The sequence below is a fragment of the Vespula vulgaris genome, chromosome 4 (genome assembly GCF_905475345.1).
Source record: "Vespula vulgaris chromosome 4, iyVesVulg1.1, whole genome shotgun sequence".
Classification (NCBI taxonomy): Eukaryota; Metazoa; Arthropoda; class Insecta; order Hymenoptera; family Vespidae; genus Vespula; species Vespula vulgaris.
This window is the reverse complement of record NC_066589.1, coordinates 9,359,586-9,375,000: the sequence shown is the minus strand read 5'-3', so window position 1 is coordinate 9,375,000 and position 15,415 is coordinate 9,359,586. Positions and strand designations below refer to the sequence as shown.

General features: G+C 37.5%; 1 protein-coding gene across 1 annotated transcript; it reads left to right on the top strand.

Moving 5' to 3' along the window:
• Positions 1-555: 555 nt before the first annotated feature.
• On the top strand, positions 556-13,924 carry LOC127063032 (F-box/LRR-repeat protein 14). The gene has a single exon (XM_050992214.1). The coding sequence runs from the start codon at positions 716-718 to the stop codon at positions 2,162-2,164; it is 1,449 nt and encodes a 482-aa protein (XP_050848171.1). The 5' UTR covers positions 556-715; the 3' UTR covers positions 2,165-13,924.
• Positions 13,925-15,415: the final 1,491 nt, after the last annotated feature.

Genomic DNA, 15,415 nt, shown 5'->3' with positions numbered 1-15,415 from the left:
CGTCGAACTCGAATACTCCTTGGATTTTGAAACGGACCCGTGGCCAATCAAGAAAGAGAAGGAAGGAAGAAGGAAAGAGAGAGACTGCATCGAGTTTTTAATCATGCTTCCGTGATAACGACACATTCCAAGAGTACATATCGCGCGCGTCCTAAGTAAGTTTTAGTCGAAACTCGTCTCGTTCTCCGGTCGAGCCGAACGGCAGCGAGGAGGAGGATCGTCGTCGTCGTCGTCGTCGTCGTCGACATCGGTATCGGCAAGACTCGAACGTATTTGAGGTATTAGAAAATTTAGCGTTATGCCGGCGCTGGTGCGTTACCACTGAACTCTACTTGGCACGGTGGGGCCGCGCGTGTGCGTAAGTGCGTGCGCGTGTGTGTCGCGGCATAGATGTACGGCGAAGGAAGTACGTAGATATATGTATACGCGTAGAGAAGATCGGTGGAGGAGCGAGGCGTTGGAAGGAGAGAAAAGGAAGAGAGGAGGTGGTGTGGGAGGAGGAGGAGGAGGAGGAGGTGGAGGCGGCGGCGGCGGTGGGGTAGGAGGAGGAGGAGTGGGCTGCGGTGGGGGAGGTGAGCTGGCCGTGTCGGCGGCAGTGGCTACGGGGGTGGCGGGGGAGGCAGAAGCCGAGGAAGAGGAGGAGGAGGAGGAAAAGGAGGAGGAGGTGGAGCGAAAGAAAGTTCGCTCGGAGGAAGCGCGTAGCGCGATCGGCAAGATGGAGGAAAGTCAGCTGTTGATGACGGAACTTCCGGCATTAACGCCGAGCCGCGGCACGACGCTGTTGCATCGGCCCGGTCACTTTTACCATTTGCATCAGCCGCACTTGGCGATACCCAGTGCACAGAGCCAAACGAGCCAGGCGATACTTCATAACTCGTCGAGCGCCCCGCATTACAATAGCGGGGCGACCAGTTTGCCGGCCTACGTCCAAGGCATCTCCTCGAGACAGCTGCCGCACGTACCGCGTAACGTCGCCTCGGCCAGCACCCATATATCCTCCCTCTATCCGGAGATATTGGCGTTGATCTTCAGTTACTTGGATGTTAGGGACAAGGGTAGGGCGGCACAGGTGTGCACCGCGTGGAGAGACGCCGCTTATTACCGATCGGTCTGGCGAGGGGTCGAGGCTAGGCTACACCTGAGGAAGCAGGCACCGGCGTTGTTCGCCAGCCTGGTCAGAAGAGGAGTCAAAAAGGTACAAGTGTTGTCCCTGAGGAGAGGCCTCAGCGACGTGTTGAAGGGCGTACCTAATCTCGAGGCGCTGAACCTATCCGGTTGCTACAACATCACCGATTCCGGCTTGACCAACGCCTTCTGCCAGGAGTATCCGGCATTGACCGAGCTCAATCTTTCCCTCTGCAAGCAGGTGACCGACGCCTCCCTCGGCAGGATAGCCCAATACCTTAAGAATCTCGAGCACTTGGAGTTGGGCGGTTGTTGCAACATCACCAATACCGGCCTGCTCCTTATCGCGTGGGGTCTTAAGAGACTGAGAAGGCTCGATCTGCGAAGCTGCTGGCACGTTTCCGACCAAGGTATCGCCCATTTGGCCGGACTCAACAGGGAAACGGCCGACGGGAACCTAGCGCTGGAACACCTGAGTCTCCAGGATTGTCAGAGGCTCAGCGACGAGGCGCTCAGGCACGTATCGATCGGCTTGACCACTCTCAAGTCGATAAATCTTTCGTTCTGCGTGTGCATCACCGATTCCGGAGTGAAGCATCTAGCGAGGATGTCCAGCCTGCGCGAGCTCAACCTTAGATCCTGCGACAACATATCCGACATCGGTATGGCCTACCTCGCCGAAGGTGGAAGCAGGATATCGTCCTTGGACGTGTCGTTCTGCGACAAGATCGGCGACCAAGCCCTCGTACACGTTTCCCAGGGTCTCTTCAATCTAAAATCCCTATCGTTATCCGCTTGTCAGATTAGCGACGAGGGTATATGCAAGATCGCGAAGACTCTGCACGACCTAGAGACTTTGAATATCGGTCAGTGTAGTAGGTTGACGGACAAGGGACTTCATACCATCGCCGAGAGCATGAAGCACCTCAAGTGCATCGATCTCTACGGATGCACGAGGATAACGACCAATGGCCTGGAGAGGATTATGAAACTACCGCAGCTGAGTACCTTGAATCTTGGTCTCTGGCACGTGCGGTGATGGCTTTCTATTGACACATTGCCGCCCAGTAAATTACCAATACGCGATTTACCGGCCGAACCTTGCCGACTAGGCGACGAGGAGGACGACGACGAAACGTAGCGTTCGTCCTTTACACTTTATATTCGTAACACCATGCGTTCTTGACGCGAACGTTATGATCGATGATCGATCGTTCCTCTTCGATTCGACGATCCTTTCGAATCTTAGAGGCTCGGCTACTTCGAAACCAACTACTCGCGCTCTCTTGCTTTTCTCTTACCTATTTATCCATCCATTTTCCATCTATCTCTCTCTCTCTCTCTCTCTCTCTCTCTACCGGACGGCAATGTGTTATAAGAACGTTCGAGATCCGTGGAACTCGCGGTGCTTGGCCTGGTTCTTTACCTATATAAATCTTACCGAGGACGGAAAAGTCGTCATCTACGGCAACGACCATCATCCCCGATTTGCCGGATCTCGAACGCGTTAGGCGAGTCGTCTCTCCCCCCCTCTCTCCTTCGTCTTATAATAATAACACCTTTACCGTTTACTGCGACTTCCTTTAAACACGACCTAGACTCTCTTCCTATGGAAATAACAGACAAATTTCTCGGGTTGCGCGGGTTCCGAAACGAAACCAACGAACGAATGAACGACTCGGAAGAGATCGGTTCTCTGATCTTTTCTACCTGCTTGTAGATCTTTTCTTTATATTATTTTTTTTTTTTCTTTACTTTACTTTCCTTTTCCTTTCTTTCCTTTTCTTTTCTTTTCTTTTTCCTCTTCTTTGTTCGTTTCCTTTCCTCTCTCATTCTTTTTTCTTTTCTTTTTTTTTCTTGCTTCCGCCGATCCTCCTTGCCAAACTTCGATAAGCCCCCTTGAAGAAGAAGAAGAAGAAGAAGAAGAAGAAGAAACCTATTATCGATCGATCGCCATCACCGTACGTCGTACGAATATATACGTAACTAGATTTTAATCTTTTTCTTTTTTCTTCTTTTTTTTTATCTTCTCTTCTCTCTTTTTTTTTTACCCCTCTTATACGTGTATATATATGGATATATATATATTTTTTTTCTATGTATTGTTTTTTACGTACACTTTTTCTTTTTTCTCTTTTCTCTTACATTCTTTCATTTTTATTTTTCTTTTTTTTTTTGTTTTTTCGCTTCCTCCGTTTTGTTTCTTTTTTGTTTATTTTTCTTTTTTTGTGTGTTTCTTCTTTTTTGTTTTTTTTTATACCATTGATTCGGCAATAATTTTCATTCGTCGATACCGCCAATAAATTCGACCTCTCGGTCTTTTTCGGCCGATTGGTGGAGGTTTGTTGCCTGGTAGAGAGAGAAAGAGAGACAGAGAGAGAGAGAGAGAGGAACAAAAATCCGAGCACGTTAGGTTTTGCGTACTTTTATATATATATATATATGTGTGTGTGTGTATGTGAGTATGTATATATTTTTTTTATTTGTTACCTTTTTTTTCTCCTATTTTTTCCCTCTTTCGTAACTCGATCGTTAAAAAAAAAAAAACACACACACACACGCACGTCGATGCAAAACAAAAAAAAAGGCGCTACGCAACGCGGTAATGGTAATCTGTCTTATAAAATTGCGGAGCTTTTTTCCTTCCTTTTTTTTTTCTTTTTTATTTGTTGTTCCGTTGTCGTTGGTTTCTTCTTTTTTTTTCCTATTTTTTTTTTCTCTCTTTTCTTTTTATTCTGCCCTCGAACGATTGACGAACGAGTCGCGAAACGCAGTCGAGTGAAAAAAAGTACGCAGGAATTCGGTAAAATATTGAATACCTCGAGAGTACACACTCGCGCACATATGCATATATATATATATATAAAAATTGCATTATGCTCTTCTTCGTTTTTTAAATATCTAGATTCGAAGTTTGTGGTCATTGATTAGTAAGCAGTACCTTAATTAAAAGTCTAATATAACCTTCGTTGCGTCAGAACAGTTGCGAAAGAAAATGAATAACGACAGTCGGATCATATAACGTCGTCTCGTTTTATCTATTAAAAAGAAAAAGGAAAGAAAAAAATATGGACGACCAAAAGAAGAAATAGAAACACAAACTTTTCTAAAAGGCGAATATAGTTTTTATAATTCTACTTGCGAACTCGTTCGACACGCGCGTAGAGTTTGAATCATCGATTAAAACGAACTTACTCTTTGATAATTTTTCTTTCGTCTGCTCCTTTTTTCTTTCTCTCTTTCCTTTCCGTTCGTTTACTTTTTTTTTTCTTTTTTGTCACAACACAAATTAACAATAAATCACGCGTTTCGTTGGCGTTATTAAAAGAAAGAAAGAAAGAAAAAGAAATGAGAAGAAAAGGAAAGAAAATAAGGGGCGAGTTCATCCGACGAAAAAATTTTTCCCTCTCGCTTATCAATTAAATCCTTTCGATCGGAGGAGGAGAGAGTGGGAGGGGAGGGGTGGGTCGATGGGTAGAGAAAGAAGGAGGGAGAGGGACGATGGCAAGAATCAACTTGATTCATATTATATTTATCGGGTGAGATTTATTTTCAATCGATCGTTCTAAAAAAAGAAAAAAGAAAGAACAAAACAAAAAAAAAAGAGAATTGAACAGTTTCCTAACTGGTAGATTTAACCGTGATGAAGGAGGACGAAGCGATCGGAAAAATTTGACAAATTTTTCGTAGAATATATATATATATATACATACATATATCTACCTGCGTGTTTCCTCCGTAATATACCTGCGGTGTAATACCTGAACGCGCGTGTATAGGTACATACGTGCGTGCGTGCGTATAAGTAGTAAGTGTAAGTTCTCCACGAAAAGCAGGTTCTCTTCTCCCTCTTTTAGAGAAGTCCGGTGATTATATTTCGCATAGTGCACCATCTCGAAAGGAGATAAAGCATATGTCAGGTGGACATTCCCCTGTTTTTATGCGGACGTACGCTCGATCGCGTAGCAACTCGTTATTACGGCCGGCTGGTTGGCTGGGTAGCTGGCTGGTTGGTTGGTTGGTTGGTTGGTTGGTTGGTTGGTTGGTTGGTTGGATGGATGGATGGATAGCAGGCTGGTGGCTAGCTGGCAGGTTGGTTGGTTGGTTGGTTGGTTGGTTGGTTGGTTAGTTGGTTAGCTGGCTGGTTGGTTGGTACCCTGTGCAGTTCTGCAGAGTAGTAGTTCGGCGAACGGTGGGAGGAATTTTGGAAGTGTCTGTACCAGAATGTATAGGCGGGGTATTCAGGAGGAGGCCAGGAGCAGTGGGATCGAAGGGCCAAAGCACAAACCTCTTCTCTCCTTTCCTCTCCTCTCCTCTCTTCTCTTCTCTTCTCTTCTCTTCTCTACCAGGCCTAACCAGCTCGAAAACCTGAATTTCAACCGTCTACCTAGACCCGCTGACCTCCGAATACGCCGAAACCCGAGAGAAAGAAAATAGTCCCAACCAAACTCACTCAGAATCTCTCTCTCTTTCTCTCTTTTGCTTTTTCTCTCTCAACCTCTCGACTTTGCCGTCGAAAAAATATTCACGTTATAAATTCCTCTTCTTCCTTTACTTCTTCTTCTTCTTCTACACACACACACACACACATATATATACACTTTTTACTTTTCTTCTCTTTTTCGTTCTTAGCTTTAATTATTCGTTCGTTTTCATTTAAATCGTATCAATACGTCGACGACGTTTCATTATTATTCATAAAATAATGTTCGAGTTCGAATGTGATAATTCTTCTTCTTCCTTTTCCTTTTCTTCTTATTCTTCAGCCTTTACTTATTTAAACCTTCCTCGATATTCTTTAAAATATATTTTAACTTCTAATCGATCAGTCATCCCCTTACCTCCCACTCACCGCCTTACGTGTTCTCCATCCCTCTCGTGCCTTTCCTCCTCTCCTTTTAACGTACTTTTAACTTCGTCAAGACAATGAACGCAACTAAAAGACCTACTATATAGAAAGGTTTAAAGAATTTGTTGAAAAAAAATTTTCTTCGTACTTTCCTCCAACCACCTGGACATAGTAGTAAAATGGCAATACGACCGGCTGTATTTAGTGGTAAATAGTGTTAGTAAGATACAAGGTGGAAAACCAGTTCTCTCTCTATCTCTCTTTCTTTCTCTCTCTCTCTCTCTCTCTTTCTCTCTTTCTCTCTTTCTCTCTAACTCGAATCTCGAGCTCGTACTTTACACAGGACCGTACGTCGTGTATAGACCGGGTAATGAGTTTCATTAACGATTTCCAAAGGAAACGATGGAATTATCAAATTACTCGGAGTGTTTAGTTCTCTTTCGAAGGGATACGAGGGTGGGTTGTAGAACGTAGGAATATGTATACACGCACACACACATATATAAATATATATATGTAGATACATACGTGTATAGAGAAAGAATTGGACACACGCATGCATACATGCAGGTGAAGGAAGAGAAGAAGAGGAGAAAGAGGAAGAGGAGGAGGAGGAGGATCCTCTGGCGAGTACGATCGACGAAGGCCGAACGAAGCCGAGGCAACCCCAAGCATGTTGTGCTAAGGGAATATCGCGTAAGAGAAAAGGAGTAAAAGAGGAAAGGGAACCAAAGCATATATATATATATATATATACATATATATACATATGTATGTATATGTACGAATATGTACGTAGGTACAGAGAAAGGGTGTATCTATCTATGTATATATATGTATATATATATGTGTATATATATATATATGCGTGTGCGAATAAGAGAGAGAGAAAGGAAAGGAAAGGAAAGGAAAGGGGCCTTTCACACGGGTCTCTTCTCCCGCTACCCTAGGTTAGGTGCTATTGTAATCGATTGGAGATGCGGGACTTCCCTCGGCCTTCCCTCTCCCTTCTTCGACCCTTGACGGCTATACGGAGACCCGTTACTCATTGTCTGGCAACCCCCGTAGCTAACGTTGCTCGGCTACGAAGGCATGTGCATTGACGCATCGTTGCGTGCACATATCGCAGTAGTAGACGTCGTATATGTGTTGCTCTGATAGGAATAATACACGTTTTTATACCTTAAGATTCTTACCTTCGATATTCGTCATCGACAATAGTGGGGGAGACCTTTTTCGTTGTTCGTTCGTTCGTTCGTTCGTTTCTTTCTTTTTTTTTTTTTCTTTCTTGAGTTCTTCTTCGTTTGCTATAAAGGCTTCGAGCCTTACCTTTCATCGAAATTATTGATCTTTGAAATCGATTATCAATGGGGACAGGTTTGTTCGATATCTACGAGTAACACGATTTTTTTTTATAATTTTATTTTGAATCGGTATTATTAATGCGGTTTTTATTCGAGCTAATTCTTTTTTTTTTTTTTCTTATTCCGTTTAATTCGGATTTATTGCGATATCTTTTTATACGAGGGAACGACGACTTATTTTTTCGAATTTGATACTTTGTGGTTTCTTTCTATTTTTTTTTTTTCTCCAATAACGATCCTTACTTCCCTTAAGAAAGACTAGAAAAGCTCTTGCCTTCCCATAAATTTCGTTTCTTCCAATGTTTTTAGCTCGGTTTTGAGAAATATTCCTTACTACGTATGTAGGCGTCGCCACGATCTTTTTTTTTTTTTTTCTATGCTTTCTTTTCTTGCGTCCGACTATTCACCATCGAAGAAGAGCATAACTTAACGAAATGCCGACGTAAAAAATACTTGAGTTGTCTTCACGATGATTAATCTTTTGCAATCGTGAAGAAAGCGACACGTACACAAACGCATTTAAAAAGATATTGATAGAACGTACGAATTTATTTGTGCTGTCTCGTTTACGAGAAAAAAAGAAAGAAAAAAAAGGAAGTGTATGTATACACACACACACACACATACATACTTATATGGAGGAGTGCATAAGAGATCGCAAATTCACGGCGAGAAAGCGCATTTTTTTGTGATTCGAAGGTGCTATTTTGTTCTACACATACATACTCGTTTCTAGTAATGAAATTACTAGTTCTTTTTCTCTCCTTTTCCGATCTCTCTCTTTCTCTCTTTCTTTTGCCGCGTTACGTTTCACTATATTATGATACAATATATTTTGTCTCACATTTATATATTTCTTTTTTTTTCTTTTTCTTGAATTATATACGCTTATACATTGTTTATCAAAGCGTATTTTGGGATTTACCAGAGAAGGTTTTTTTTTTCTTTTATATATGTGTGTATATATATATATATATACACGTACGTATTCTTTTTCCTTTTTATACAAATTTAATATATTCGCTGTTTCTTTTTTTTGTCTGTTTTTTATTCGTCACGTGTCTCCAGTCGACAAACTTCGTAACGATCGTAAAAAGAGGAAGAGAAAGAGAGAAAGAGACAGAGGAGGGGGTAAAATGCACATGTGGTAGTAAAAATTTTGCAATAAATAAATTAAGTTAACGCGGTTGAACGATTATTCCAAAGGACAAGCGTGCGATTATTTTCTTTTATTTTTATTATTATTATTTTTATTATTATTATTAGTATTATTATTATTGTTATTATTATTATATTGTTTATAATGTTACAATTTTTTTTATGTTAAAATGAATTTGCAAATTTCGAAGAAATTCTCCTTTTATTAGGAGGAATGTATGATACGTTTGCATTATTATTAAATTGTATCTATAATTGTAAAATGAAGATAAATAGTGTCATGTGCTATTGTTACGATATAACATATATATATTATACATATTTATAATATATTATATATATATGTATATGTATATATATCACAATTTAACATAACATCTAATTTAAAGTTATAGATACAATTTTGTAATAAAAATATATATATATATATTATTATTATCTACGTTAGATCTTTCTTAGAGACGTTTTTGTTCTTTTGTACGATGGAAAAGGAAAAAATGAAAGAAGAAAATTATATGTACGTCTCATCGCAGATGTCGTAGAAACAAAATACGAAAAGAAAAGGAAAAGCCGAGAACAAATTATAATAATAATATTAATAATAATTATAATTATATAAATTAAACTAATATAATAATAATAATAATAATAATAATAATAATAATAATAATAATACAAAATAATAGTAATAATAATAATAATAGGAATAATAATAATAATATTAATAATAATAATAATAACGACGATACTCGTGCAACGAAACAAATATTTAATTAGAAAATTCGCCCGGTTTTCATTCACTTCTTCCGTTTTCTCTTTTTCTTTTTCGGTTTATTTATTTTTTTTTTCTTTCTTTTCATATTTCATTAATTTTAATTTCCAATTTTTTATTTTTCCTTTTCCTTTCTTTTTTTCGACGATACTTTGACAGTCGAATTCCGACGGACTAGACGCGTTATTAATTTCACGATGCAACATATTTACGTGTGCGTACATACACATATACTTCGACTTCTCGATTTATAATTTTCTTTTTTGTTCTCTTATTTTATTTTATTTTATTTTATTTTGTTTTATATTTTTTTTTTGTTTTCCTACGGTACTTTTCTTTTTTGTTTATTATTTCTTTTTTATTTTTTATTTCTCTTTTTGTTTTCTTTTGATATATATATATATATATATCAAAAAAAGAAAAAAAAAGAAAAGAACGGCGGCACAGTACTGAGAGGCTATACCACAATCTTATCCTTTCTACGCTCATAATCCAATAAGTCTTTTTGTTTATTAATAGATAGTTCAATTAGCAGGATTTGCGAGAGATACCAAATGTTAGTTTTTAAGCAGTTTTCTAAGAGATTACGTGTCATAACGATAATAGGCCGATCTAGATGAACTTCAATTATACATACGCAGCAGCACACCCCCTTCGCCCCGTGAAACACACCGTTTCTATATATTTTTTATTGCAAATATAAATATACATATGTACGTACATACACTTTTACACATTCATCTACACACACATACACAGAGAATACGTACTTTTTTTTTGCAGAAGAAAACGATGAATGATCGAACGAGTTTGGAACTTAAGAGTAACTGTTGAGTTTTATAGTTGAAACTTGAATACTTATTAATATGTCCAAAAGTAAATTCAATATTTTAACAGATTTTTTTTTTTTTTTTTATTAAATAAATATATATATATATTCCTGTAAGAATTTTTTTATATTAACGAAACGATTTAGTTTGGAGTTGTATAAAAAAAAAGAAGAGAAGGATAAAATTACGACGAATAGAAGAAGTAACATCTCGCATTTCTTTCCACGAAACAAAATCAATCGCGCTTCTTCTTGAAGTTAAAAGAGAAAAGGACTCGTCTTTTTTTATTATCTTTTTTCTTTCTTTTTCTTTTCTTTTTTAGTTATTATTGTTGCTATTGTTGTTGTTCAGTCGCCTTAATAAAACTAATAATAATAATAATAACACTAATAATAATAATAATAGTAATAATAATAATAATAATAATAGTAATAATAGTAATAATAATAATAGTAATAATAATTACCAAGAACTGTGATTTTCACACGTTAAAAAAGACGCGGATAGTGAAGTGTACGCGGTGGGACGACTTGTTCTTTGCGTTTTGTATTAAAAAAACAAAAAAAAAACAAAAACGAAAAAAAAAACAAAAAAAATAATAGTAATAAATAATAATAATAATAATAACAACAAATAAATAAATAATAATAATAATAACTAATAATAATAATAATAAACAATAATAATAAAAAGAAAGGCGTAGTTCATAAAAGTTTGTATATAAGTATATACATATATGTATTGTACATATATATATATAATATATATATATATATGTGTATTACTATTATTTGTACATTTAAAAAAAGAAAGCTATAAGAGAGATTTCTTTCCCGTTTGGGTACATTTAGGTAAATGGAGATATTCGTTTGATCGCATTCGCCACTCGTCCTCGGATTTCGATCATTGAGATAGCGACCAATAGATAATAGAACAGCTGCGAACATACGGAAACGCGATAGGATATGAGAACGTTACCTTTGCGTTAGGCCAACGCCAAAGCCATACTGGACTTTATCTCTCTCTCTCTCTCTCTCTCTCTCTCTCTCTTTGTCTATCTCTGTCTCTATTTCTATCTCTATCTTTATCTTTCTCTGTTAACGTGATCCTTTCTCACTGGTTTCGTCTCCGAAGACGATTGCCTCGTTTTAGTGATTTGAAATACGCGGGTTGATATCAAAGCTCTCTCTCTTTCTCTCTCTCTCTTTTTCTTGTTCCGTCGATCTCTTTATCTTTCACGAGTATCACGAGTATCACGAGAATAAATCATATTATGCGCAATTCTACGGGAGAAGGAACACTATTAAAAAAACATCTCTCGCTTAATTAGTTAACTTCGAGCCGCATGTGCCTTTCCAGAAAAAAATAATTTTTAAGAATAAAAATTGTATCCTTGTCTCTCTATCTATTACGTATCGTCTATCTATCATCCGTTACGTCTATTAGCCGTATATGACGGTGATCAATGAAATTGATCCAAATCATTTGTGATGTATTAAAAGAGACATGCACGAATGTCTACGTATATTTTATCGCGCATTCGGTAATCCCTTGTTTATAAACGTTTAAATTACATGAAAGAATTAAATTTTCTTTCTTTCTTTCTCTTTTTCTTCCTCTTCTCTTCTCTTCTCTTCTTTTTCTCTCTACGATAGGATTATGTACATTTCATTTCTTTTTTTTTTATCTTTATCGCATTCGTCGTTACGGATAAATCATTTTTTATAAATAATTCAAAAGCAAATGTCCAAAATATCACGACGACAACGAAAAGAAAAAATAATTACATATACACACGTACACATACATATATTATATATATATTATATATGTATATAATACATACATATGACTTAGATCACTTTCATAAGTGTCACCGGCTCGTATCTCTGCCACCATTTTCTCCATCTATACTCTTCTCTTTCGTTTTTCTCTGTTTTGTTCTTTCTTTCTTTCTTTCTTTCTTTCTATCTATCTATCTATCTATCTATCTATCTATCTATCGCTCTTTCAATTATTTTTCTTCAAAAGATTAAATCAAACGTCAACGATGATGTAGAAAGAATTCTATTGGTACGATTCCATCGTACGAACTTCGTCGTGTGTTTCGAATCAATCCGGTTTCACGAAGCGACCAATAAGGGGACAGAAGGAGTTACACTAACTTAACAAAGCAACAGAAACCTTACGTAATATAGTTACTTGCACGAGAACGCGTTACGTTTTTACGTAGGGAAATAGAAAAACTCTGTTGCGAATACGAATTTCGACATATAATGCAAAAATAAAGATATATACCTCCCTTCTCCACCCACCGATCACCTCATCAAACTTAACCTAACCTAACCTAACCTAACCTAACCTAACCTAACCTAACCTAATCTAATCTCACCGTGCAACCCTTAGATGTAGTTAGAAAGAAAAAAAAAGAAAACAGAGAAAACTAAAGAGCGCAGACGACGACTCGTCTTTTAAATTAAGTTCCCTCGAAATCTGCAATCAATCGATCAATCGATCAATCGATCAATCGTTTCGTTTCGATATTATGTTTGAAAAACATTGTAAAATTCGATTACGTTATAAATGTTATCGTTACTATGGAAAAATCACTATATGATAAAATATCCTTGCATATATATATATATATACCTATGTAAATATATATATATATACAAACACACATACATATAAAAAAGAAATGAAAACGAATTTCTGAAAAAGAAAAAGAGATAGATGGATAAAAAAAAAAAGAAAAGAAATGTTTCGAAGTTAATTAAATTTTTCTTTTAGGATCTCGGGCTTAATTAATATAAGACGTAAAATCTATAGTGATTTTTCTAAATGTCCAAATATTTTCGTTGCTGATTCGATCTCTCGCTCTCTCTCTCTCTCTCTCCCTCTCTGTATCTTTATCTCTATCTCTATCTTTTTCTCTTTCATTCTTTTATTCTTTTTTCTCCCTTTCTCGAGGATAGAGTTTAACCCGTTGGGAGAATGCGAACAAGAGAAAGAGAAAGAAAGATAGAGAGAGAGAAAGAAAGAGATAGCCGATCGTCTTTATACTAGCGAGCAAAGAAGTTTGGACGATTCTCTAATCTCTAACATACATACACACATACATACACACATACATATATACATACGTACATACATACATACATACATACATACATACATACATACATACATACATACATACATACATACATATTCTTGCTTAGTTATACGCTAAATAAGCGTTTGTGCGCCCGTCTCGTCATGCGTGGACGCAAACATACACACACGATACATTCGGCTCGTACTAACTCGCTTTTACTGCGTCTCGTCCTCCTCATGCTGTCTGATTCGTGCGTGTGTGTATGTGTGTACGTGCGTACATATATTGTTTGTGCGAAATGACCCCACTCGCACACATACATACAATTACATCATGAATAAACAGGCATACACGTACGTACCTGCATACATGCATACGTGCATACACGCTATTACAAAAAAAAACAGCACCATACACGAAGGATAAATGTAGAAAGGCAGGTGTATAATACGTGCTGAGCGAGTTGGTGGCGTAGAGAGAGAGCGCGCGCGCGCGCCCTCCTCCCCTACTCCCCTTTCCCATCCCCAATATTATGTGAAAATTCGAAACGGAATTCGGCCTGTTGATCACACTCCGTCTATGATAAACGCATTGTAATTACATATTGTAAATAATTCAACGACGAATATGTTAGAGAGAAACACACACATGCGCATTGTGTAATTGTAAATATTAACATGGAAAAAAGATGTTTGTTAAATATAGAATACGTTACGTTTTTCAAGAAAACCCACGCGACGACTATTTTTGTTTTTTTTTCTTCACTTATCTTTATCTATTTATATATCTATCTATTTGATCGTTTATCTATCTATCTATCTATCTATTACTCTATTTATCTGTGTGTTCGTCTATCTACGTAAATCCCTATCCTTTGAGCGTAAGATTTAATATATATATATATATATATATGTTCCATAAATTACGATCGAACGTTACGATCGATACATTGTGCAGAATCAATCGACGAATCAGAAAAACGAAGAATGTGATCGAGGACACCGACCTTCAGGTAAGTGCGGATTTTCCTTATTTTTTTCTCTCTTATTCTTTTTCTATTTAGTTTTATTATTTTTTTAATTTCTTTTTACGTCCTTTAGAAAAAAAAAGAACAAAAATACACGTAAAATTTCGTCAAACGTCATCCGAAAGATTCCGTGCCGCCATTAAACGATAGTTCTAGTTATAATAGGATTAAGAAGGTTTTTTTTTTTACAACGAACCTATCTACCCAACCGACCTAACCTATCTACCTACCTATCTACCCACCTATATAAAAGGTAAGTTTCTTTTTTCTTTCTTTTTCTTTTTTTTTTTTTTACGAAGAAATAAAGATTTTCTTTGAAAAAGAATATAAAAAGAGAATTCTTTTGTAATAATAGGAAGAAAACGTAGTAAAGGGCGGGAAGTTTAAAGGTGCGTACGTATACGCGGAGTACAACTATTCATCCATACATATGTACATACATAAATACAAAAGTCCATATATATATATATATGTACATACGTCATACGTATATATATATATATATATAAATACATAGGTACGTATACATAAATCCATACATACATAATACATAAATATATAGGTACATACATAATAGCTACATACATACCTGCCTTACCTGATGGAAGGCGACAAATCCCTAGCACCGTGTGCGTTATTAAGTTCTTTTCAGAAAGAGAGAGAGAGAGAGAGAGAGAAATAATAAATAAAGAAAGAAAGAAAGAAAGAAAGAGAGAAAGAGAGAAAGAGAATCTCGTCCCGAAAAGAAAGACTACGGAAGAAGAAGCAAAGAAGAGAAGAGAAGAGAAGAGAAGAGAAGAGAAGAAAAGAGAAGAAGGAGTAAAGGAAAGGAGAGGAAAAGAGAGAGGTTAAGGGCGGTGATGGTGGAGGTGTAGATGGAGGTGGAGGTGGAGGTTGGAGATAGAGATGGAGGTGGTGATGGTGGTAGTGGTGGCGGGTTTGGTTGGAGCCGAGGCAAGGCATCGCAGCACCAGCATTGTGCGCATTCTTGAGGACAAAAAGAGACGGGGAAGCGGGAGGCAGCCGCAGACATTCATCACAAAGCAGGGTGCTCCAGGGCGGACAAGTACCGTCCGCCTGAATGTAGGGATTTACCTGAGAAACCACGTGACTCCCGAGCCGCGATACCCGCCTTTTATCTCTATCTCTCTCTCTCTCTCTCTCTCTATCTCTATCTATATATCTATCTATCT